The sequence below is a fragment of the Lissotriton vulgaris genome, chromosome 11 (assembly GCF_964263255.1).
Source record: "Lissotriton vulgaris chromosome 11, aLisVul1.2, whole genome shotgun sequence".
Lineage (NCBI taxonomy): Eukaryota > Metazoa > Chordata > Amphibia > Caudata > Salamandridae > Lissotriton > Lissotriton vulgaris.
The window spans coordinates 194,389,897-194,414,896 of NC_141699.1; the positions used below are offsets into that span (position 1 = coordinate 194,389,897).

Below are 25,000 nucleotides of genomic sequence, written 5' to 3' on the forward strand. Positions count from 1 at the left end.
CATGTTATCATATGCCCCCCTGAACACTTATAGTAGCCCCTAATGAAAGGAGGCTACTATAGGGACATATGAGCTTGCACTTATATGTCTACACCTTTATTATAATGCACCCTGCCTCCTGTGCTCAGGAAGTCTACCTTAGGGTTGGTTGTCTGACATATATTACAAAATAGTGCTGTGACCTTGCCACTCATAGTGATGGCAAAGTCTAGTTTGAGCAGTTTGTACAGCTCATGCAGTCTGCAATGGCAAACCTGCTGTCATCTGTTTACTTGGATCACTCAAGGTGGTACAATTGGTGCTGCAGGCTCTGGTGACCGCATTTAACTCCCATGCCCTGGGTACCACTGGTACAATTTATCAGGGACTTAAAAGGGGGTTCAAGTCTTTGCAAATTGGGGTTACCAGTTCACATGCACCATATGTTTGGGAGAGAGTACTGGCAGGCACTGGGGCATGGTTACCAGGCTTCGGTGCATCATCAGAGCCAAAAAGCATTAGCATTAGAGATCAAGTGGTTCAAAAAGTGTGGGGGGGGGCTGCAAAAGTCCAGCTTCTTTACAATTCATCTAATGTAGTTAAGGCACCTGCTACATAAATCTTTATGTGCACAGCAATTTCAGAGTATTGTAATAGTAAGATAACTCTGGTGTCTAAAGCACTTGCTGGAACGATCTGTGTTTTAGTCACAGTCCTGACTCATTATGAAGTAGCAAAGTTAATCTGCCTGCTGCAAAGCACAAGGTTGAACATGTACAACTCAGATTTGTATTTTGTAGATCAGTGGGTTACTACTTTTGTAATTTTTTTACTCTGCATTAAGTTACAATCTCTCTATTTTAGCGCGGTGAGCCATGAATATACATGTTAACTGCAAGGCAGCGGTTTAGAACGGTATTTTTTTCCAATTTTGCATTATTCTAAGGTTACTATAAAAAGGGTCCCCTAGATAGTAATAAAGTCTTCTATTCATACAGACAACCTCAATCATGGTGTTATGTTTTAAATCCTGACTTTGTCTTTTTCCAAAGTAATATATAGAATGCCTACCAGTATGGATGATATGTGGATTCTTCTCCTTGTAACCCTTTTTGTTCATGTAACATTTCCTTACACGCTCACAAGGCATTGTTTAATGTCTATGTGATGTAAAGTGCTCTGCCATCCTACATTTGAAGTTGCAGCGCTATGAAAGGTATTACAAATAAATTAGTGATATATAAATTATTATTAATGTAATTACTAATACAGACCAATATGTCTGACATTCTTATAGTACACTCATATCGCTTACATACAGGGGATGAATAAAGTAATAAAACTGCCACCAAATCATAGTGTTTGTTAAGCACTTGGGAATTAACAAAAATCTTAGCAACTTTGTTTTCCTCCATGGCCCTACCACCCAGATGTTAGGCTCCAGAGAGGCAGGAAGATTCTCCAACAAAAGGAGAGCTGATGACCCTTTAAGTCAGGCGTTTGTGTTGGACTTAGCTGGAAGTGAAAATAAGATCCCCCTTCACTTCTTGCATGTTCCTGTTCTGAAAGCAAAGCAAAGTGAGAGCGCTGCTGAGTGTGTTGGTATACGCAATGTACACCGTGACTTTTTATTATAGAAATTGTGCTGCAAAATGCATCATTTTACAACAATGTTTAGAAATGTTCTCAGGGTACTTGGGAAGCATTCAGCTCGCTCGCTAGAGATTGTTAATTGTTCCTACCCCTCACTACTTTCAAATTCCACCAGCCGCCACTGGCCTTTAGTATATTGATGTTACCTTGGTAAAAATGTTGATGAGGCTGCTTAAGCAATTTAATGGATGTGTGCAAACCCTGGTTTCTTTCTTAGCTCCCAGGAGTGGTAAAATGTTTAATTATTTACCGTAGCACACAACTGGTGCAATATACGAAGTCGTGGGGAAATGTTCTGTGGTCCAGATTTGGGATGCGGTCTGTTAGCTCTCTTCCTCAGTCCTCAGGCCAGTATCTACAGAACCAAGACACATCATGATAAACATTCAACTGAGTCTGGTCTACCCAGTCAAAGGGCAGCCCCAGTAAGAAGTTTGTGAATTGGCCACAAGTAGGGATTCAATAGTTGTAGTGCTAATATTCTGTTTGATTTAATATAGAATTGATGTAGTGTGCTTCAATAGTTGAACATAAACTCATGTCTATGCAGTTACTAAAGAGAAACAAAGTGCTGGGTATTGGCGAAGTTCCTTCCATTTAGCACAATCACCACTCACAAAATACTGTAAGAATTGGCAGCATACAGTTTGTGCTGATGGATTTCCACAATGGCACAGGCGTTTAGTTCACAAACTGGTCCAGAGAATTTTGAAAGACCACCATGTTGCTCATGTGAACCACAAACCCTTCTCTTGTGTATATGTAGGATCCCCACAGGCACCCACTCCAACCTGCAGCACACAGAATGTTTTGTTCCCGAAATAGGTAGAGACCGCCACAGGGACTGCAGGACTGTGTATTGGACTGACTGATGCAAAAGAAACAGGAGTTTGTCCTTGAATGCACACCGAGAAGGGCCGGCTAGCCCCTGAATGGCCATGCAGCTAGCAATTTGTGCATGCCCTTTGTTGACTATCAAGGCAAAAACAGGCCCAGTAGCCATGCTAGCTTTTGCGCATACTTCATACTTGAATAGTTAGCAACACATCCATACACAGGAAACAGGAGAAACCGCTGAGTCTACGCGCATGCGAGTTACACAACTCTTGGGACGCAGAGTAAGTCAGTGCACAACTGTAGTCAACACAGCTGTCTGCAACACATACAATCTCATTCTCACTTTTCCTCTCTCTCTCTTCAGTATTCTGCTTTTTAACAAGGTGTTCATCTGCACACAATCTACTTTGTCGGACTACTATTGCAATGTGCGCCTTTTTGCAACCAAAACACATTTTTTGCTGTTAGCCAATGTTTTTTTATACTACCGTTGGCCCAGCTGGTACCTCAACAAATATTTTGTACAAAATCCATGAAATAACTAGCATTGGTACAGACGGGCAGGTGGTAACCAAGTCAGCCAACTCCAGACTTGTTGACTTTCACATTGTTAGAAATATTCATGGGGAAGAACCCTCCTCAGGCCCTTCTAGGGAGATCTGGGTTTGCTCGCTTTGTTCGCTTGCGGGGTGAATATCTAGACAGGTTTACACCTCACTGCTTTAAAATGACCCCAGCCACCACTGACTAAAAATACAAATTTTTCAAAAAACATTTGTTGGAGAAACTAGGCAAGTTGTAAAGTACACTTTCTAAAAAGCTATACTAATGAAAATAAACATATTCTGCAGTTTCTTAGTAAGTTGAAAATAATTGCAGATAACAGTTTAACACACTTCTCCCTAAAGCACGATTTGTAGCCCTGCTGTCAACTAGTCATGTGTAGACTCCACTGTTGTTAGTTCCCCAACACCACTGAAACAGAAAATAAAATAAAAAGTAATTCAACTGCAGTAGCTAGCTGCTAGGAAAATATAAATGTCTTGAAACAACCCTACTACCAAATCAGATGATGTTTTTGATTTGCTTATCAATCAGTCAGGGTTTGTAAAGCGTGGCTACTCACCCATGTGGGTCTCAAGCGACTGGGGTGAGGGGGTGGAGGGGGGGCTGCTGATACGTCTGAGCGCTGGGATTCAGTTGAAGAGCCAGGTCTTGAGATCCTTCCCGAATTGGGTTAGTGACGGGGATTGTCTTAGGTGGGGAGGCAGGGTGTTCCAGGTCTTGGCAGCGAGGTAGGAGAATAAAGTATTATTGTAATTTTTTTTCAGAATGCAAAAATCGTGGCCGAGTGGAGTGGCTTGCGACCTGTACGTGACAAAGTACGACTGGAACGAGAGACGCTTACTTGCGGGAATACTAAATTTGAGGTGAGATATCTGCTGGTGGATGAATATGGTTGAGATGCAAAATCTTGTCCCGCATATGAACGCCGTTCATACCTCAGAGCAATTCCTCCCAGTTTCACGTTTATGAGAGCTCCTTCTTTCACCAATATATTACTCCGATTATATATCCTTCTCTGCAGAGCATAAACCACTTTTTAAAATGGTTAGTTTATTGTTCTTTAGACCATAATGCATGAAGTTCTCAAGGCACAGTTTGAGGGGTTCAGCACCAAAGATTGGCTTGCCAGGGGCGTTATCGTAGGATATTTGGGTTACACAAGAATCGTTGAGGTCACAATTCTAAAATTCTTCGTGCATCAAAAGACCAAATTGTTTTTGTTACAAGCAAAATTCATGTGATACGTCCTTCTGAGTTGTGTTCTCTGTTTCTGATGTACGTTTTGTTTGGCAAACCACCTGTCATTGATTCCTCAGAGGACATTCTTCCACCAATTCACATGCATAGGAGTGTCCCTCAACAAATTATTATTATTTTGTTTTTATCAAATCTGTTTTATTGGCATTTCTTGGTTATATAGAGCACCTCAACTAATCTCTTTTTGAATGTATAAATACATGCAGAATAAAATGTTCATATTCAACTGAATAGGCGCATCAGCTTTTGGGTCGCTTGTAGGTAGCATTAGGGACACTTGTAAGGTATCCATGCAGGCAGGTGTCCTGTCAGATTGTGGATCTTGGCTATGAAGAGAAATGTGTTGATGGCTTTCTTTCTTGGAGGAAACCATTCATGTGGGTGGAGACACAGTGTCATAATTTAGGTTGACTGCAGGGTGGTACTATTGTCTGCTCTCCGGAAGTGCATGAACTTTGGCCTGATTGCAGGTTGTGTGAAAGCAGAGTGAAGATATAGAGGGGTTGTGTCTGCAAGGCCTTTGTGAATGAGGCAGTGTTTTGAAATGACACCATGATCCGATTGACCACCAGTGCAAGTTGGTGATGGCTCAAGAACAGAAATGTTCTACAGTCCATGATGCTGTTGTATGGCAGCAGTAAATAAGACTAATTTAATTGGTCGAACAAGTGGTGCTATCTTTGGTCCCTCACAAGGGCAGTGAAAAGATCTGAATCAATTCTCATCGGAGTCCATGCTTGACCCTTGGAAAAAGAGCCACTTAGGCATGATGTTGGAATATTGCTCAGACGTCTAGGAGAGTAAGGCATGTTCTCATACGTGAAGTATGCAATGCAGTGAACCTTTAGAGCCACCAGCTTGAATTCTGACCTAGTATGTCCCCACTGTGCACACCCAGCATTTAAATAGAGTTGTAGCGTTTTAAAAGCTATGGTAACAAGCCAATATTTTTGTGTTTCATTTCGGAATTTCGTATTCCACCTAGGTCTTTCTTCTCCCCTTCATTAACACTTTCTTGTCACTGAACTTTAGTATATCCCTCTAACAACTTGTTTTTTATGGCTCAGCGCCTGTATACCCTCCTGGGTGATTAGCTAGCCTCTACAAATCATGTTTGACTGATGGCTATATTCTGAGTCGGCCAGAGCGTGGGATACCAGTATTGCTGATCAGGTCCAGCTCGGTGTTCCCTCACCAAAATCAACTTAGTGCAAGAGCCCTGTGCCAGATTGTAACAGCTTGAAAATGGACCTGGTAAAATTTCCTAAGGCTCAGGTACAGTGGATATAAGTGCAGTCCTTCCTAGTCCTCCTCTATGGTACCATGCATGCCCTCCTGCTCCCATTGGAGCAGGTGGTAAATGACATCATTAAACCCCACGGCATTGGAAATTCTGTATGTTCGAGGCATGTAAGCTGTAGATCACATGCTGTGCATAGCTCTCCATCTAGTGTTGGGTCCGGATGTTTGCATTTGTTTTTCTTCGAAGAAGTCTTTCCAGTCACGAGGTAGGTGAATCCCAGAACACATCACGGAAGAAAGAGTGTCCGCTCCGAGGAACAAGTCCTCTTTTTATGTTTACTTGCCACATCCAATGAACTTACCTGTTTTAAATAAGATCAATCGTGAAAGGAGGTGCCGATTTGAAAACAAGCAGAGGAAGGCAGAACGCCGAAACGAGTCCTAGTTAATAAAGCATCTCCAAAGGGGTCCCCTGAGTGCGGCCTGTTTCTTTCATGGAACAGGAGAGTTGATTTTGTGTATGGTTCCACCGCCATACAAGCTGCACCCGTCCGCAAAAGTGCGAATATTGCGCTATGGTGGAACTTTGGAGGTTCGAGGCATGTGGGCTGCTGAATTCATATCTGTGCATAGATCGCCGCCTAGTGTTGGGTCCGGATGATTGCACATTGTTGTCCTGGAAGAGTCTTCGAAGTATCACGAGATAGGTGGCTCCTCCCCTGGACTACAGTGCGCATGGGCATCGACTCCATCCTCAGATTGTTTTTTTCCGACATTGGGTTCGGATGTCTATTTGTCAACTCAAGTTCGGAATCAATAATAAACTTTCTCTTTGGCCAAAAGGTCTTTAGTTATCATCGGTATTGTCTCGCGATCGGTACCAGTACTTGTTCATGCTCTGTCCCGAGCCGGACATCAAGAAGAGCCGCGTGGCTTTTCGACACTAAGGCCCGGTCGACACCAGAGGCCTTATCGACGATCCATCATGGAACGGAGCCCGTTCAAGAGATGCCCCGTTTGCAACTCCAAGTATCCTCACATCGACGTCCACCCGGTGTGCAACAAGTGCCTGTCTCCGGATCACGATGAAGCAAACTGTATGGCTTGTTCTCGGTTCCGCTCCAAGAAGACGATTCGCCTTCGACGCGCTGCGCGGAAGGAGGCCTAGCAGACTTGCACCTGACCCGGTGAACATCTTCGATGCCGAGGAAGATGAGGGAGTCGAGCAGGAAGATCAGGAGAACCTGTCTGATCCAGCTTCGGAGATCGACTCCAGTTACAACGCACATGTAGAAATGGTCGGTACTGAAGACGTCGACGACGAGGTAAGAGACGACGATGAGGCTTTCGCGACCATGGAAGATAGCTCGAGCGAGGAGCTAGGCCCAACCGTTGGTACGGGGGCTGTAACTAAAACACTCGATAAGGCTCAGGTCGAGGGATCGCCACATGGCCTTACCCAAGATCGTACACTTGGTTCTACAGCCCCGCCTCAAGGCCCGGCTACAGACATTTCTAACGAGCCCTCGGTTGACCGATCGAAATCGAAACCGAAAGCATCAGTGTCTACACAACCGAAAGCGCTGGACGCTAAATCGAAACCAAAAGTGCGTATCGCTTTGGTCGGTTCGAAGACCTCTGAACCATCGGCACCGACTAAGCAGAAGAGTGTTATCGACCCGGTGAGGTCGCTGAAGGGTGTCGAACCGAAGACCGTGGCACCGAAGAAACTGGTCAAGGACGTCGACCCGAAGAAGTCGGCACCAAAGGCCGTCGACACAGACAAAGGCCTCGGAACTCAGAAAGTTCTCGATCCTAAGCGTCGACCCGACAAAGCTCGGAGCAGTACTGGCCTCGAGTCCACACCCGGTGGTGGCTCGAAGGAACCCGTCAAGTCCACACAGCCATCCGCCTCCTTTTTGAAGCAGGTGTCGGACTCGCTGAAACGTATTAAAGAGAAGGCTACTACTGTCGGACCAAAGGCTACTCCGCCCCTGAAGTTGGTCAGTAAACCTCCAAAACCGTCGGCACCCATCCAGTTCACAGTGCCGCCGAAAGTGGTGCCTAAGGCCTTCGCCCCGAGGACGGCCGTCGAAGCGACAAAGAAGGTGTCCGTGGGGCCGAAACCTACAACTGAGGAGGTGGCCACCAAGCATCGACAGCCTCCGCCTGAAGATCAGTCGAGGCAATTCATCGACGCCGAGACGGGTAGACTTTCTATTTTCAAACGAAAGATCACCCCTGAACAGCCTATGGAATCATATAGAATTCCATTAAGGAAAAAGAGGAATTCTGCTACGTCACCTCTTCTCTATGAACCTATAACACCACATGGACAAGACACTGCCCCTATCTCTCCCACATACTCAGATGTGGAGGCAGGGGAGGATGACAATGAGGGGTACAGCTATCCTGTAGACACTGATCCTGAAGATCACGCTGAACCCTGGACAGACGCTGCTGACCCAGGAGATCCACAAACTGCCCCAGACAGTCAGGTCTAAGCTGTTAAAACCTCGCATACTGAAGACACGGCTGCGTTTAATGCACTTATTGAAAGGGCAACGAAAAATCATGATGTACAGCTCCATGCCGACCCTGTAGAAGAGGATTTTTTGATTGACACCTTCTCAACCTCAGAGAGAACTGTCAAGACTCTGCCAATGCTGAAGGGTGTCCTAAAACATGCTGGGGACATTTTTAAGGAGACCACAAGGGCAAGGGTGATAAACCCCAGAATTGAGAAGAAATACAAACCGGCACCTGGTGACCCAACGTATATCAAGGGGCAGTTGCAGTTGGACTCTCTGGTTGTTTCCAATGCCCGGAAGAGGGCGAACTCGCAAACAACGGGTGATACTCCTCCCCCTGACAAGGAATCTAAAGTGCTAGAAGCATCAGGGAAAAGGGTGGCAGCTCAAGCGGCCAATATCTGGCGCATCTCCAACACACAGGCACTCTTAGCCAGATATGACAGGGCTCATTATGATACACTTGAAACCCTGTTACAACACTTGCCAGATGAGTATAAGGAGGCGGCAGAGATACAAGAAGGCAAACTTATATCAAATGCATCTATCAAGTGTGCGCTGGACGCGGCAGATACCGCGGCCAGGGCAATTAATACAAGTGTGATGTTACGACGACATGCCTGGCTGAGAATCTCCGGATTCAAGCCAGAGATACAAACCACCATACTGAATCAGCCTGTTAACCCTGATCACTTATTTGGCCCAGAGGTGGACACCACCTTGGAAAAAATCAAAAAGGACACTGAGACTGCAAAGTCTATGGGGGCTCTACAGTCGCAGCAGTTCAGGGGTGGTTCCTTTCGTCGCTCCAACAATAGAGGAACTTCCAGAGGCCAGCTGTCCCAGCAGACACCATACAGTAAAGGAGGCACGCAAACCACCTACACCAAACAGAGTAGGGGTGGCTATTGTGGAAACAGCACCAAAGGCAGAGGTTGTGGTAACAACAGCTCCCGATCCTCCGCCACTAACAAACAGTGACGTCTTGTCACTGCCCCCCGACCATTCCACTCCGGTCGGGGGGAGACTGCAACAGTTCCTGCCGGCCTGGAAATCCATCACCACAGGCAGGTGGGTGAGGCAACTTATCCAGTACGGTTATTGTCTGGAGTTAACATCCACTCCACCCAACATACCCCCAAGACACCGTCCTATGTCCACAGAGCATTTGCAATTATTGCAGCAGGAGGTAGTCGTCATGCTGAAAAAAGGAGCCATAGAGCTCGTGCCTGTGGAAGAAAAAGGTACAGGGGTGTACTCGCTGTACTTCTTGATCCCAAAAAAGGACAGGTCCCTCAGACCCATACTGGACCTCAGACCCCTGAACCAGTACATTCTATCAGAACACTTTCACATGCTCACATTACAGCAGGTTCTGCCGTTACTCAGTCAGGGAGATTTCCTCGCAACATTAGATCTGAAGGATGCATATTTACATATACCGCTACACCCGTCACACAGAAAATACCTCCGGTTCACCCTTCAGAATCAGCATTATCAGTTCAAGGTCCTCCCTTTCGGAGTCACTATGGCGCCCAGGGTGTTTACCAAGTGCCTGGCGACAGTGGCTGCACACCTACGGAGACAGAACGTTCACGTCTACCCTTATCTGGACGACTGGCTTATCCAGGCGAAGTCGGCCCAGTAGTGTGCCGACCACATGTCCCACACCATTCACCTTCTTCACGATCTGGGGTTCTCACTGAATTATCCAAAGTCCCACCTTCAGCCCGCCCACGTACGGCAGTATCTGGGCGCGACAATAGATACTCTGGCAGCCAAAGCACAGCCAAATTCAGTGAGGATCAACAGCATGCAATTGCTGATACAACAATTCAAACCACAACGCTCGCTTCCAGCACGAGTGTTCATGCAGTTGATAGGCATGATTGCCTCCTGTATCTTCATAGTCCCGCACGCGAGACTACACATGCGTCCGCTTCAGGAGTGCTTAGCACGTCAGTGGAATCAGGCTCACGGACAGTTGAAAGACCTAGTGTTGGTGACCGGTCGCCCATACAACGCTCTGCATTGGTGGAATCCACAAAACCTTTGCAGGGGCCGACCGTTCCAGGAGCCTGTGCCACAGATTATTCTGACAACGGACGTATCTCTCCAGGGATGGGGAGCTCATGTACTCCAATACACAGTGCAGGGACTATGGACAGCAAAGCAAAGGAAGATGCACATCAACCTTCTGGAACTGATGGCTATCTTCATGGCGATGAAAGCATTCAAAGTACATCTGTGCAACAAGGTTGTGTTGATCTGGACGGACAACACTACAGCCATGTACTACATACAGAAGCAAAGAGGTACTCACTCTCCACAGTTGTCTCATCTGGCTCAGAGCATGTGGAAGTGGGCCATTCAGAGGAACATCTTCCTCATGGCGGAACACCTCCCGGGCAAGGACAATCAGATGGCGTACCTGCTCAGCAGGTACAGCCACCAAATGCACGAGTGCGAGATACATCCATCAGTACTCCAGACGTACTTCCAGCAGTGGGGTCATCCAGAGATAGACCTGTTCGCCACAAAGGAAAACGCCAAATGCCACAGCTTTGCCGCCAGGTTCCCACACCCACAGTCACAGGGCAATGGGATATGGATGAACTGGTCAGGCATATTTGCGTACGCTTTTCCCCCAGCACCTCTAATACCGCTGGTGGCACGCAAGCTGAAGCAACACTCGATGACACTCATCCTGGTTGCTCCGACGTGGGCACGCCAACCATGGTACACCACATTTATAGAACTATCCGTGGTACCGCATCAAAGGCTGCACCTCACACCCAGGCTTTTGACGCAGAGCCATGGCGATGTTCAGCATCCAGATCCGCAACAGCTCAACCTGGCGATCTGGCTCCTGAGGTCTTAAAATTTGGCTACCTCAACTTGCCTCCTGACTGTATGGATATCATAAAGGAGGCAAGAAAGCCCTCCACTAGAGCATGTTATGCGGCAAAATGGAAGCGGTTTGTCATTTATTGTGCAGACCACAACATCAACCTGCTACTCACAACATCATTTGTTATCTGTTACATCTATACAAATGCAACCTGGCCTATGCTTCCATTCGTATACATTTGTCCGCAATAGCAGCTTATCTCCAAAACAGGCAGCATCTCTCGCTTTTCAGAGTGCCTGCCATTAAAGCCTTTCTGGAGTAACTCAAACGAGTTATTCCTCCCCGGCGGCCCCAAAAGCTCCTGAATGGAACCTAAATGTGGTCCTCACCAGACTGATGGGTCCACCTTTTGAGCCTCTACACTCATGCGAGATTCAATCCTTGACGTGGAAAGTGGCTTTCCTAATAGAAATCACATTGCTACAACGAGTTAGTGAACTTCAGGCACTAACTATCCAGGAGCCATTCATACAGATTTACTCCAACAGGGTGGTACTCCGTACTAACCCTAAGTTTCTGCCTAAAGTGGTTTCACAGTTCCATATCAATCAAACTATAGAACTGCCAGTGTTCTTCCAGAATCCAGAGTCAGTGACAGAGAGAATTCTCCACACACTAGACATCAAAAGAACTCTGATATACCACATAGATAGGACAAAAGATTTTAGGAAAACAAAACAACTGTTAGTTGCCTTTTCGCCACAACACAAAGGCAACCCCATTTCCAAAGCAGGTATAGCCAGGTGGATCGTTAAGTGGATTCAGATTTGCTATCAAAAGGCCAAGCGCACATTAACGGTTCCCCCAAGAGCCCACTCCACGCAAAAGTTGGGGGCCTCCATGGCTTTCCTTGGAAATATTCCTTTAGAAGACATATGTAGAGCAGCCACATGGTCTACCACACACACATTTACAAAACACTACTGCGTAGATGTGCACTCCAAACAGCAGGCAGCTGTAGGGCAGGCTGTTCTAAAAACACTTTTTCAACTGCTGCAGCTGGCACAGGCGACCGCCGCTAATGGAGGGACTGCTATGTATTCTATGCACAGATATGAATTCAGCAGCCCACATGCCTCAAACCGAATATGCTACTTACCAGTATGCATCTGTTCTTGGCATGTAGGGCTGCTGACATTCATATCGCCCGCCCTCCTCCCCGGCGCCTGTGGTGGCTGCAGCACTCAGAATTACTCTTAGCATGGTCATCACTTACAGTGTTAAACTCCATCTTTGCCACAATGGCGAAAAACAATCTGAGGATGGAGTCGATGCCCATGCGCACTGTAGTCCAGGGGAGGAGCCACCTATCTCGTGATACTTCGAAGACTCTTCCAGGACAACAATGTGCAATCATCCGGACCCAAAGCTAGGCGGCGATCTATGCACAGATATGAATGTCAGCAGCCCTACATGTAAGTAGCATATTCGTTGTGAGATATAGGCAATTGCACCGCCGACAAGGGAGCTGAGCATCGCCGACGACAGATGTCAACAGTAATCTATACTGATGGAGCTGTGGCCATTTGAACTGCTCCTGCGCCGAATGCAACGAGTCCTTGAGGTAGGACGAGGGCCCCTTGAGGAGATGGGATTCACGGCACTCTTGTGGTGTGGCTGCAAGAGGACCCAATGATGGAATAAGTAAGACTTGGGGGATAAGCTCATGCAGAGGGAACAACAGTATTGAGCCATGGAGGCAAAATGCAACGATCTGATATGCCCCATGCACATTACCTGACTCGACATCCCAGAATACATCAGGGGGAAAAGAGTGTCTGCTCCGAGGAACAAGTCCTCTTTTTATGTTTACTTGCCACATCCAATTAACTTACATGTTTTAAATAAGATCAATCGTGACAGGATGTGCCGATTTAAAAACAAGCAGAGGAAGGTAGAACTCCGAAACGCGTCCTTGTTAATAAAGCATCTCCAAAGGGGTCCCCTGAGTGCGGCGGGTTTCTTTCATGGAACTGGAGCATTCATTTTGTGTATGGTTCCACCGCCATACAAGCTGCACCCGTCCGCAAGAGTGCGAATATTGCCCTATGGTGGAACTTTGGAGCATATATATATATATTCACTGAAAAAAAACATAGGTTTCAGGCACGTTATAGCTAGAAATTAGCATTTAAAAAACCTTAGAAATTCACTGGATAAAACATAGGTTTCAGGGGCGTTATAGTTAGTTGAACATTTCATTCATACAAAACCATAGATATTCCCCAGTTATTGTTAGTTCAGCTAACTATAACTCACGCGCCCGCAATGCACTGCTGATGACGTCACATATTACATCACTCATGACATGGTCAGTGACATCACTCATGACATCACTGATGACATCTCAAATGACATCATGAAGCCATCACTGATGACATCATCTAGTGAATGTGTATTTTTCAGAAAATTAAATATGTTTTATATATGTGTATCTCAATGTTGATGGAAGAATAAATGGGTATATTAGTGTCTAAATGGATGATTTTTTGTAAAATTGATTGTATAACTGTCTGATTAAGTGTATCTTCGTGAATACATGGGTTAGTGAGTAATGTTTAAATATGTAAATATCTTTATCAGTCTCTCACTTTGTGTATAAGTGGCTGCATGGGTTGGTGAATAGCTACATGAGTGACTATATGGGTTATTAGTTGGTTTTTTGAGTATCAGTATGAGTGTGTGTATGGTTCGGTGGGGGGTATTACTTAGTGCATAGATGCATGAATGAGTGACTCACTGTTTGTATCTGTTGAAGACAGCATGTGTGCAGGACTGTAAGGGTGGATGAGTGTGTGTATAGGTGTGTTAGTGAGTGAATGACTGTCTCAATAGTGTCTTTATGAGTAAGTACATATGTTTTAAACTAGTATATGTGAGTATTGGTGTATATAAGTGAGTATAAATGAGAGTGAGAGATTGGAAGAGTTCCTGTATAAATAAGTATGTGTTTCTTTAGGTCAATGTTTAAAAGAGTAAGTATGTGTAAGTTTCTGTAGAAGTAAGTGTTGTGGTGTGTGTATATCTGCATATGCTAGTAAATGGATGTTTGATACTTAGTTTGCATGTGTGACTATGTGTGTGAGTAACTATGGATGAGTGGCGGTGTGTAACAGGATGTATAGGTATATGTATACATATGATGAGTGAGTACATGTATGAGTGACTGTACAGGACTGTTGGTGAATGAGTGGATGTGTGTGTAGATCTTGGAATTACTGAATAGGTGTGTTGTAACTGGTATTTGTATGTCCATTGTTTTGAAAATGTTCGTTCGTATGTTTGAGTGTATCAAAGGTTAGATTAGGGTGAGAGGAGGTCTGCCACTCTATCACAAGGATGATGTCATCAGTAATGTCATTTGAGATGTCATGAGTGATGTCATGAGTGATGTCACTAACCATGTCATGAGTAATGTAATATGAGACGTCATCAGCAGTGCATTGCGGACTCGCAAGTTATAGTTAGCTGAACTAACTATAATGGGGGAATTTCTATGGTTTTGTACATGTGAAATGCCCAACTAACTATAACGCACCTGAAACCTATGTTTTTTTCAGTGAATTTCTAAGGTTTTTTAAATGCTAATTTCTAACTATAACGTGCCAGAAACCTATGTTTTTTCAGTGAATTTCAAAGGTTTTTTAAATGCTAATTTCGAACTATAACGTGCCAGAAACCTATGTTTTTTTTAAAGTGAATTTCTGAGTTTTTTTAAATGCTAGTTTCTAACTATGCCTACAGTGGTAGGACATGTGAAGAAAGGAGAAAAAATATGTGAGTGCAGGGACTGCCTGCACTGTTTCCGAAGGCACTCCAGTGGGAGAATACACTCCTTAGTTCTAATATCCTCATAAGATATCACACGTTAAACATAGACGTAGTCTGTTGTAATCCTTATTAAATGAACTCAGTTTACATTGTCTACACCAGAGAAATTTTTCTAGACACGTGTGCCGCCATCACCACACAGCTTTTGAAGAAAAGAGAAAAAACACACAGAAAGAAGCAAAAGAAATGTAGAAAGAAGCAACAGAAGTCCTCAAAGATGAAGAAAAGTGCAGGAAGAAAGCAAGACGTGCAGAAAGAGGCCTTGTTGCAAAATCATCCTGTGCCCTCAACTTTTTCAGACAGGTATTTTTGGTAATTGGCTCTTACTAACCAGGCCTAGAGCCAGTGCTATGCTAAAAGACCCTTAGAATACAGTGAAAACACCTACATACACTAGGGAACACTATGCATTGGGGTACTCCTGTGATTAGCATGACCTCCTCTGTAAGGCTCTAGAACTTAATAGGGCAGGGGGATTAAAACTACCTCTAAGTGAGAGGTGCAGAAAGGCACCGCCCCTCCCTTCACCACTATGCAAACGCGCCCGTGGCACGTTTTAAGTTGGGGGATTAAGTCCTCTTGAATCTTGAGGGTCCCTGGGGTCCAACTAGTCCACCAGGTACCTCCAGTAAGCGCCACTGTGCTGCGTTGCAGAGAGGTGTAAAAAGGTGCGTGGCCTGGACAACCTCTCTGCAACGCAGGCCTCTGGAAGTTACTGGAGGTACCTGGTGGGCTAGTTGGCCCCCAGGGGCCCTCAGGATTGAAGGGGAATTATTTCCTCAACTTAAAACACGCCACAGGGCGTGTTTGCATACATGTCACCTCAGGTCCGCCCCCTTCCTTTTCCACTAAGCAAACACGCCCCGTGTTGCGTTTTAAGTTGGGGGATTAAGTCCCCATGAATCCTGAGGGTCCCTGGGGTCCAACTAGCCCACCAGGTTCCTCCAGTAAGCGCCATTGAGCTGCATTGCAGAGAGGTGTAAAAAGGGGCGTGGCCTGGAACACCTCTCTGCAACACATGCCTCTGGTGCTTTTTGGAGGTACATGATGGGCTAGTTGGCCCCCAGGGGCCCTCAGGATTGAAGGGGAATTATTTCCCCAACTTAAAACGCGCCACTGGGCGTGTTTGCACACATATCACCTCAGGCCCCACCCCCTCCCTTTACCACAGTGCATACGTGCCCCGTGGCGCGTTGTAAGTTGGGGGATTAAGTTCCCTTGAATCCTGAGGGTCCCTGGGGTCCAACTAGCCCACCAGGTACCTACAGTAAGCGCCACAGAACTGCGTTGCAGAGAGGTGTAAAAAAGGGGCGTGGCCTCTGAACACCTCTCTGCAACGCAGCTCCCTGGCGCATACTGGAGGTACCTGGTGGGCAAGTTGGCCCCCAGGACCCCCAGTATTCAAGGGGAATTACTTCCCCATCTTACAACGCGCCAGGGGGGCTTGTTAGCAGAGTGCTGCTGGGAGGGGGCGGGGCCTCTGGCACAATGCCGGCTTTTAAAAACATTTTGAGCCCCCCCACATAGGTATATATATATATTTTAAAGAAGCCCTGGGGGGTGGGGATCCCTGGGGCTTGGGGTCCTTAGAGGCTCCTCAAACTTTAAAAAAAACAAGCCCCGGTGGGTGGCGGTCCCCGGGGCTGCGAGGGGGCTGTATGCACCCCGCAAATATTTATGCAAAAACCCGAGGGGTGGCGATACCCGGGGCAGTGTGGGGGGGATTGGGGCCCCCCCACACATTGTTTTACTGCCCCCAGGACCTGGCCCACCCGGGGGCTTCAATTACATTTTTTTTATTTTCTCACCTGGATTTGCGCACCTAGCGCGTATTTGGATGATTTTGTTTTTTAAAACATGCTATTTTTGGCCCTGGGAGTCCTTGTAGGACCCCCTGAGCAGGCCTAGGGGTTCAGGGCGGTTCTACCCTGCCCCCTTTTTTTTGTTTTACTGTTTTCTTGTGCCTCGGTTCTACCGAGGCACAAGATGGCTGCCAACTCTTCCTGGTTTGGAGTGTTGACAGCCAATTAGAATAAAGCTTGTGGTCAGGAGGGTGCGTGGATCTTCCGTGCCTCTTAATATCGAAACTTTTATTTTTGATTTTCTCAGCAACTACTGAACGGATTTACACCATTAAAAAGAAGGATGTCTTCTGAACCAAGAACTACCTTTTTGCCAAATTTGGTGTAATTCTGTTCAGCAGTTTCGGCTGTAGCCATGTCTAAAGTTTCCTATGGGAAATGCATTTTTCGACATCTATATTTTTAATTTCTCAGGAACTACTGAACGAATTTACACCATTTAACAAAAAGGGCTCTTTCTGAACCTAGGGCTACCTTTTTGCCAAATTTGGGGTAATTCCGTTCAGCAGTTCAGGCTGTAGCCGTGTCTAAAACTTCCCACAGGAACTAACATGGAGAAAACACGTTTTGGGACCCCCTTTTTTCTCGGCCCCCGCTTGCCGAATCACCCCGAAACTTTTGAGATAGGAGCGGACCGGAGAGCGCCTCTAGTTTTGAAAATTTTGCGAACATTCATCAACTGGCGCCAAAGTTATTGGAAAAAGAAAAAATGCTTTTTGAATAGAAACAAGGTCCTAACTATTACTACCTACTGGCGACTGCCAGTAGGTAATATACATATCAACAACTGTCCTTCCTTCCAGAATACAAACGGAGCACTCATTGGTTTTGGAGCTCCCAAGCCTTTTTCTAAATGCTGCTTGGTAAAACAGAACTATGGCATCCAGGTGTTTAAATGCCCCATTAAGTTCCCCCTGCGCAGTGTCCAGCAAGACTTCCATTTGGTAATGTCAAATCAGTTCATACCTCGCAGATCGCACTGTTCAATAATACAATTCATCTCACAAATCCTTTCGTCAGCCGCTTTACTGCACATTTAAATATCCTGTATCTGAGAGCGCTGGTTTTAGTAATCCGTACTCTTCCATGAGGTCATGTTCCAACTTATAGTCAGAAGGTGCATAATTCATTTGGCCACGGTGGTTCAGACAGATCAAATTCTATGTTCCAACAAATTGCCACAAATACCGCTGAACTTCTTTCGTGACTGGTGCCTCCTAAGTGCGTGTGGCCAGCACCAATTAAAAAAATCAACAACTGACCCTCCTTCAGGAACACAAACGGAGCACTCATGAGTTTGGAATCCATGTATTACACCCAGCCTGACGCGTTTCAGCTGCCAAGCCTTTTTCAAATGCTGTTTGGTGAAACAGAACTATGGCATCCAGTTGTTTAAATGCCTCATTAAGCTCCCCCTGCGCAGTGTCCAGCAAGAAAGGACTACACTTTCAACATAGTCTCTTCTTTTTGTTTTGCCGCCGTATTTGAGTGTATGTAGCTTTCATTACAGTTCCATAATGGTATTTTTTTACTTTCATAATGTCCAGCTTTTATACTAAACTTCCATTTGGTAATGGGAAATCAGTTCATACCTCGCAGATCGCTCTAGCTGGACGTTATGAAAGTAGAAAAATACCATTATGGGACACAAATGAAAGTTACATACACTCAAAGATGGCAGCCTAACAAATAGAAGGGACTATGTTGCAAGTGTAGTTCCTCCTTGCTGGACACTGCGCAGGGGACGCTTAATGAGGCATTTAAACACTTGGATCCCATCCTTCTGTTTTACCAAGCAGCGTTTGAAAAAGGCTTGGCAGCTGAAACGCGTCATTATATGTATTTATAATTTGTCACTTAGCTTTAATGCTGGTTCAGATGGGATTCAGCCAAGCCATTATTTCACATTTAGCTAGTTTTAAATTAAAAACATGCATAGGTCATAAACTTTAGTAGTGCTTATTCTTTATCATTGTATAGGAGGATTTGCTGCCATAAAGTACTGCAGTTTGAGCAACCTAGAAATCATCAGCAAATTTAAAAACAGTGATTTGGGAATGTTATGTTTTTGGACCTCAGGTTTAAAGCTAGACATAGAGCTCATTAACCGTAAATGTCACCCTCGCCTTACTTCGAGCTCCATTAACATGCATATGAGAATGTCTCATGTGCTCTCTGTCTAGAGTCTGTCTGGCTTTGTACATAATAGAAAAAAAATCAATGAGAAGAGAATTGGACGCTGTAGAATGACCTTCGTAAGTGCAAGTGATTGATTTACATTAAGTGATCTTGTGTTAATGGTGCTGTTAGTATAATAATGTAAGTTTGACTGTTTAGATACAGTACACGGTTCTGGTCACACCAAGCACATGATTTACATTAAGGCGATGAGTACCCTGTGTTATTGATAGTTTATTTTTCTATTTGTGTGAATAGGCATGGGTAGTGGGCTTAAAAGCTAATTGTGCTAATCATTTTCTGCTTTCAGTTGCATCACTCACTTGTTGCTGCTTTTAAACTGACATAAGCATGGCATCAATTGCTTATGGGAGTGACATATGATACTTCCTGCATTTGAATTCCGCCACCGCCGTCAAGAGTGTCCTGGTCAGCCCTTGCCAGTAAGAGCGGTGGGGCCGTGTTGGGGGAGGGGGGAATTCGACGGACGACCACAAGGGAAAATTAAATAAATAAATAATTAATTTTTCCTAGTCATTGTCTGTCGAAATCCCATATCGCCCCACAGCTCTTACCTGCATGGGCTGCGGCTGACTCCCTCCCCCATTGTCCCCACTCCCCTTCACCCCATTTGCCCTCACTCTGATGCATTAACTGGCTCTGAGCAGCTGGAAAATTTTAGAGGTTTTCTTGCCCTAAAGGGAAAAAATTACAAGGAAAAAGACAGTCACTTACGGCCCTGTGTTATTATTCTGCTTCGATGGTTGCGCACAGCTCTGGTTATTTAAATAAATGTAGTGAAAACTTCTTTTGAGGCTCCAATTCTTTAAAGGTGCTCCTCGTGTGGCATCTTCCAGCCTAGAGACGTCCTGAATTAAATGCTAGTTAGTGCTTCCAATGACTATTGGTTGCATCCCCTCTGGCACACCTACATGCCCTAAATAAGGACGAGCACATTGCACAAAAGCACTTTTGAATGTTTAACAGTATACACTATTCTGATCACGATGACAATATGTACCATGAGACAAGATTAATATGAATAGGATTGTTTGAACTGTTGATGTGCTATGATTTCTTGGAGATATGATTCCTGATGAAGGGCTCACTGCCCGAAATGCATTGGAGCCTAACTGAGTGATATTATCACAGGATCCTTATTTTGATTGAAATGAATTGACAATTCCATGAACTAACAAGGAATATATTTGAACTGCTATGAACATATGAATGACATTCGTCTAGAGGAACTTTATTGAAAGCCTTATTTAGGACATGTCGGTGTGCCCGAGGGGATGCAACCAATAGTCATTGGAAGCACTAACTAGCTGTGTAATTATTCCTCATTTCGTGCAAAAACTAGTAATTGGCAGAATTTGGTGCATGGATAACAGAATTAATGGATTTTTGCCCCCAGGATTGTCAGCACAAGATAATAGCACAATCGTAATACTGCGTCTTAATGCTTAAGATTGTGTAACCCGGGGTGAACATGGTTGGTATATTGCTATTAGTAGGAGGGTTCCATGATTATAAACTGTATTTATATATCATGATTGTGAGGGGTGCAATATGTGGTTTTGTTACCGGAATTCAGTGAGCTGCTGGTTGATGGCTTTGACAAAATCTTTGGCTGGGTAGGGAGCAGGGAGATCAGATGATAATTTTTTAGATTGCTGAGTTCGGTGGAGGCTTTCTCTAGGAGGGGTCTGAGGTCTGCGAATTTCCGTCTATCCTGAAAGGTTGGTGTGGAGATTGAGGTGTTGAGGGTGCTGGTGAGTTGTGTGCTGATTAGGTTAGTTGTAAGGTTGTAGAGGTGGTGGGGGCAAGGGTCAGTTGGCATCCCGGATTGGATAGAGGACATGATGGCAGAGGTGGTCACGGTGGTGAGCGGGGACGAGGTGGTATTGGTTTGGCTAATGTTTGCTGTTTGGTTGAGGTCTTTGGTGTAAAGTGTGGCAGTTTGGAGGTTGGAAATGTTTTAGATGTTGATGATCTTGCTGTGGAAGTAGTCGGAGAGGGTGTCACAGAGATTTTGGGAGAGGTGGATGGTGTTCTCTATGGCTGCTGGCTTGGCTAATTCTTTCAGTATTCTGAAAGGTCCTTTGTTTGGTTGGCTGCGGAGTTGATGCGGGTGGTACTGGTTGTTTTCTTGGCTTCCTTGATGTGCGGGTGATAGTTGCTGATGGCTATTTTGTGAGCTGCTTTGATGGTGGGGTTTTTGGTGGCACACCATCATCTCTCCAGCGGGTGGAAGTTGTGTTTGGTCCTGAATTCTGAGGTGTACCAGCTGGCATGTTTGGAAGTCTTGTAGGATCCAGTGGGGCATATGTCAACGCGGATGTATGTCAGTACAACGCAATCATTTTGATCGCAGTACTTTACATTGCGGATTTTACAACACAATTCTTTACAACGACTTGCGTTGGAGGGCGCGGATTGAGGATTATTATAATTTTATATTCCAACACCAGTCGACGTAACAGTAGGGAAGGTGTTGGAATATAAAATTACAATATTCCTTAACCAACAGCACCATCCAGCGCAAGTCGTAGTAACGACTTGCGTTGTTATGGCAGCGTGGTAAAGGTCGTGCGGTGTAAACACGGCGTTGTAAACTACGTTTACCGTCAACGCTATCCGTACTGAGATTCTTTTCTTACTTTGGCTCTAATCTGTGTTTACTCTTCCATCGAACAATGCTTGTAGGTGTTACTCTGATCTTGGTAAATGTCAAACTCCATTGAAGCAATAGAGAATTATTCATTTTCTTCGACAGCTTCAGTTGTTTCTGAGACCCACCATTGACAATGTCCTTCTTCTGGGTATCTATTTCAGCCAATGTAGCCCCTTTCCTAGAGCTCTACCACCCAGCCATTATTTGGCCAGTGATTGTAGTCTGACCTTCTAGCAGTTGCGACATTGATCGGAATAACATCTGCACATTGATAACATGTCCAATCTCCTCCACTAATCACCTTAAGTGACCTTATGTTGAACCTCAGGGGCAATAAAACCGGATTGTTGTCATCCTGGACTGCAAAATCTAAATCGAGTAGCAACCAATGCTTCATTCCTGTAAAATTCTGCAGGAATTATGTTTACTTTTGGCTTTATTTTGCCGCTGCATTAATCCAAGCTGCCAAACGTCACAGGAAAATTAAAATGCATCCCCATTCTACATAATGAACCTCTTGCCTGGCTAGTGATATTCTTGATACATTTATACGGTCTAAATAATGGATCTAAAGTTCACTAAATATTTCATTGGCGTTCACAGGCCCTCCTTGTGACTTTCTTGGCATGTGTGATATTTCTGGTCTGAGTGCCATTGCCATAAAGCAGCTCTTGCAGTTGAGAAGGGAGGACAGCCAGATCACTCTTGCAACTCAGCATCTCCATTGTCTTTGTGATTGCTTTTGCCGTGGGACTTCAGCCCAAACCCTACATGTGTAGGATTCCATCACGTGCCCTAACATTGTTTTGTATTTTTACTGTACATTTCAATTTGTGTCGCTCTTTTCTCTTCCGCAGGTGATCCATAACTATGGGCACGGGGGCTTTGGCTTGACCATCCACTGGGGCTGTGCAATGGAAGCCGCTAATCTCTTTGGAAAAATCCTGCAGGAGAAGAAGTTGCTCAAACTACCACACTCTTCCCTCTAAGCACATACAGGTGCACATTACAGCAATTAGTGAGGACTAACCTTCAGCACTAGAACTCATTGTATTTCCTCCAGAAAAAGAGTATTGAATTATTATGTTTCTGATATCAGCCACTTCAGTGTTGGTAGCTGTTTTCTAACACTTCAAATCAAGACCTCCATTTCCTTGATTACACAGAACTGTAGAGAAATGTTAGGTTTGACCCCGTGTTAACCTACCCTCTGCACCATCCTGCCAGAGGCTTTTGCCCCAGAGCAAACACTTATGGAAGTGCTGGAAATGTTTCTGGAAGTTCACCCATGGCTGATCTTGGCAGAGACCATTGCCTTCTAAAATAGGAGTCCATCACACAGATTCAGCACTGGGACATTAGCAGGTGTTCCCGTCCCCAACTATAGAGTCAACCCATCCTCCCCTTGTCCACATACAGAAAAACACTACATACAAAAGTGCACTTATTATTATTACGTAGAGCCTCATAGGCAGTTCTGTATCGATACATTGCATCTGACGCTGATCACCGGAGGAGGATATGCCCTGAATAGACAGCGTGGGAGAAACATATGCAATGTAAGCCTGGGTGATCTTAGGTGAACTTATTGACCATCTTCTCAAATCTGCATAAATGAAGCAAGTTAGCAAGAATTAGAGATGGACTTCTGTGGCCTTCCAGCGGGTCTACCCTCTGTCTCAGTTTCTTAGAACACTTCCACCTCCCCTCAGGTCTCGTCACATCATCTTACTCTTGCGCTTTGCATTCCTCACAGAGTTGCCATTATGATATAAAACACTGCAGTGATTACAGTGATATGCAGCAGAAGATGGTTCACAGCAAACCCTGCAGAACCGAGGACACCATTTTGAATCACACCTCCTTCCATTTACTTTTAAATATTTTCTTATTTGTGTTCTCATTCCTGCAAATTATTAAACTGTTTGCCTCCAGTTGCTTCCATTATTTACGCATTTCATTCTGATGTGAAGCGTCATGTTTAACTGTGCCTTCCATTATATATTGGGCTCTATGAGTGTTTGCCCGGTTGTCAATTTTATTTCATTAAAACTTACTCAACTCCTTTTGAGTTGTTTTAAGCTATAAAAATACCATATTTATATATACACAGTGACCAGTCATGACAATGCAGAAAATATGCATTCTAAAAATGTATGATTGTGCCTTTTGTACCATGTTAAACTTTCTGCTGTCCTTTTTTGTGCTGCGACTTGTAAGCAATTTGGCAGATTCACAGACATTTTTGTGCACCTTAATTCCGTGTAGGGGCCCATTACAAAGCATCCTCTGCCATAATTCCACAGATCCTGAGCTGCACAATAGAGATCTAAAGAGAACTGTGCATGGATCTTCTGAGCAAGGAAAGTCTGAGTATCGCTGATCTTGTGCATTTGGAAGTTTATAGGTGTGGACAGAAAGGGGAGGAATGTACACACTGTATAAATGTTTTGCACAACCATAACCACCCTACAAACGCATGTACATTTTCTGCAAAAAATGATGGAGTGAATGTGTTTCCATGCTAGGAAAGATCAGTAGCTTGTGCACATTCAATGACTGTGTGGAGGAAGGTGTTTCTCCAGATAGAAAAATAATTCCCATTGGACCCGACGCAGGAATAAATTTATTGAAGGACTACTCGTGAAAATCTACAATTTACATAGACTTTCTAGTTTATTCCTCTGTGTTTGTATACATCTCCAAAAAGTGAGAGATCTGCTTCCACTACAAGTAAACATTGAAATGTTTGTTTGCCCATTGGAGCGCCAGCAGTGTTGGTAAGAAATTGTTTGCTAAACATGCACCTTGTAATCGTGGATTTATTCCCCAGCAAATTGAATGTATTGACAATAAATATATACAAGAACTTGAAGATCAAAGGTGTCTTTTCATCCATACCCATGCCAGGAATGTTTTCTGAGTAGTGCTTTAAAAACTTGTTTAGTGTCATAGTCTGAAACCCTTGAACATTTCACATCAATCTTCCCACTTGCCCCATCCATAGTGAGGTCCTGTGCATACTTGCCAATATCTTTAACTCTTTTCATTTCGAGCAGAACAGTTGAAACATGTTGATTGCAGACCCACTTCTTTGGGCAGCATTGTGCACCTGCACATCTCAAGGATCTACCTCATGTCAGTTTGAGTTACCTCGAGCTTCCTGTCAACCTAGACTCTTGGGAAAGGTTCTGTGTCATTTCATCACCCTTATTTAACCAACTTCATACAAGGGGCAACAACCCCCCAATTATATACTATTGTCTTCCTTTATTCCATTTTCCTATTGTCCATCTTCTCCTAATGCCCTTTCACCTGACCTCCCTGTTTCTTTGGTAAGTTGGAACATGGGATAAGTATTACTTTAGAGCCTGGTTTATGTGTTGCCTCCAGCACCCCAGTCTGCTCTATTAGTCAGTTACACTACGAACAGTTCAGTGAGTGTTTTATTCACCCTGCAAGTGGTTTTGTTTAG

At 44.7% G+C, this 25,000-nt stretch overlaps 1 protein-coding gene across 1 annotated transcript in view; it reads left to right on the forward strand.

Annotated features, from left to right (window-relative positions):
* DAO (D-amino acid oxidase) overlaps window positions 1-24,400 on the forward strand; it is a 128,284-nt gene extending 103,884 nt beyond the window's left edge. The window contains exons 9-10 of the mRNA XM_086943093.1: window positions 3,801-3,899; window positions 22,383-24,400. Coding sequence (XP_086799219.1) covers window positions 3,801-3,899; window positions 22,383-22,514 — 231 coding nt within the window. The 3' untranslated portion in view covers window positions 22,515-24,400. The remainder of the gene's footprint in view (window positions 1-3,800; window positions 3,900-22,382) is intronic.
* The last annotated feature ends 600 nt before the right edge of the window (window positions 24,401-25,000 follow it).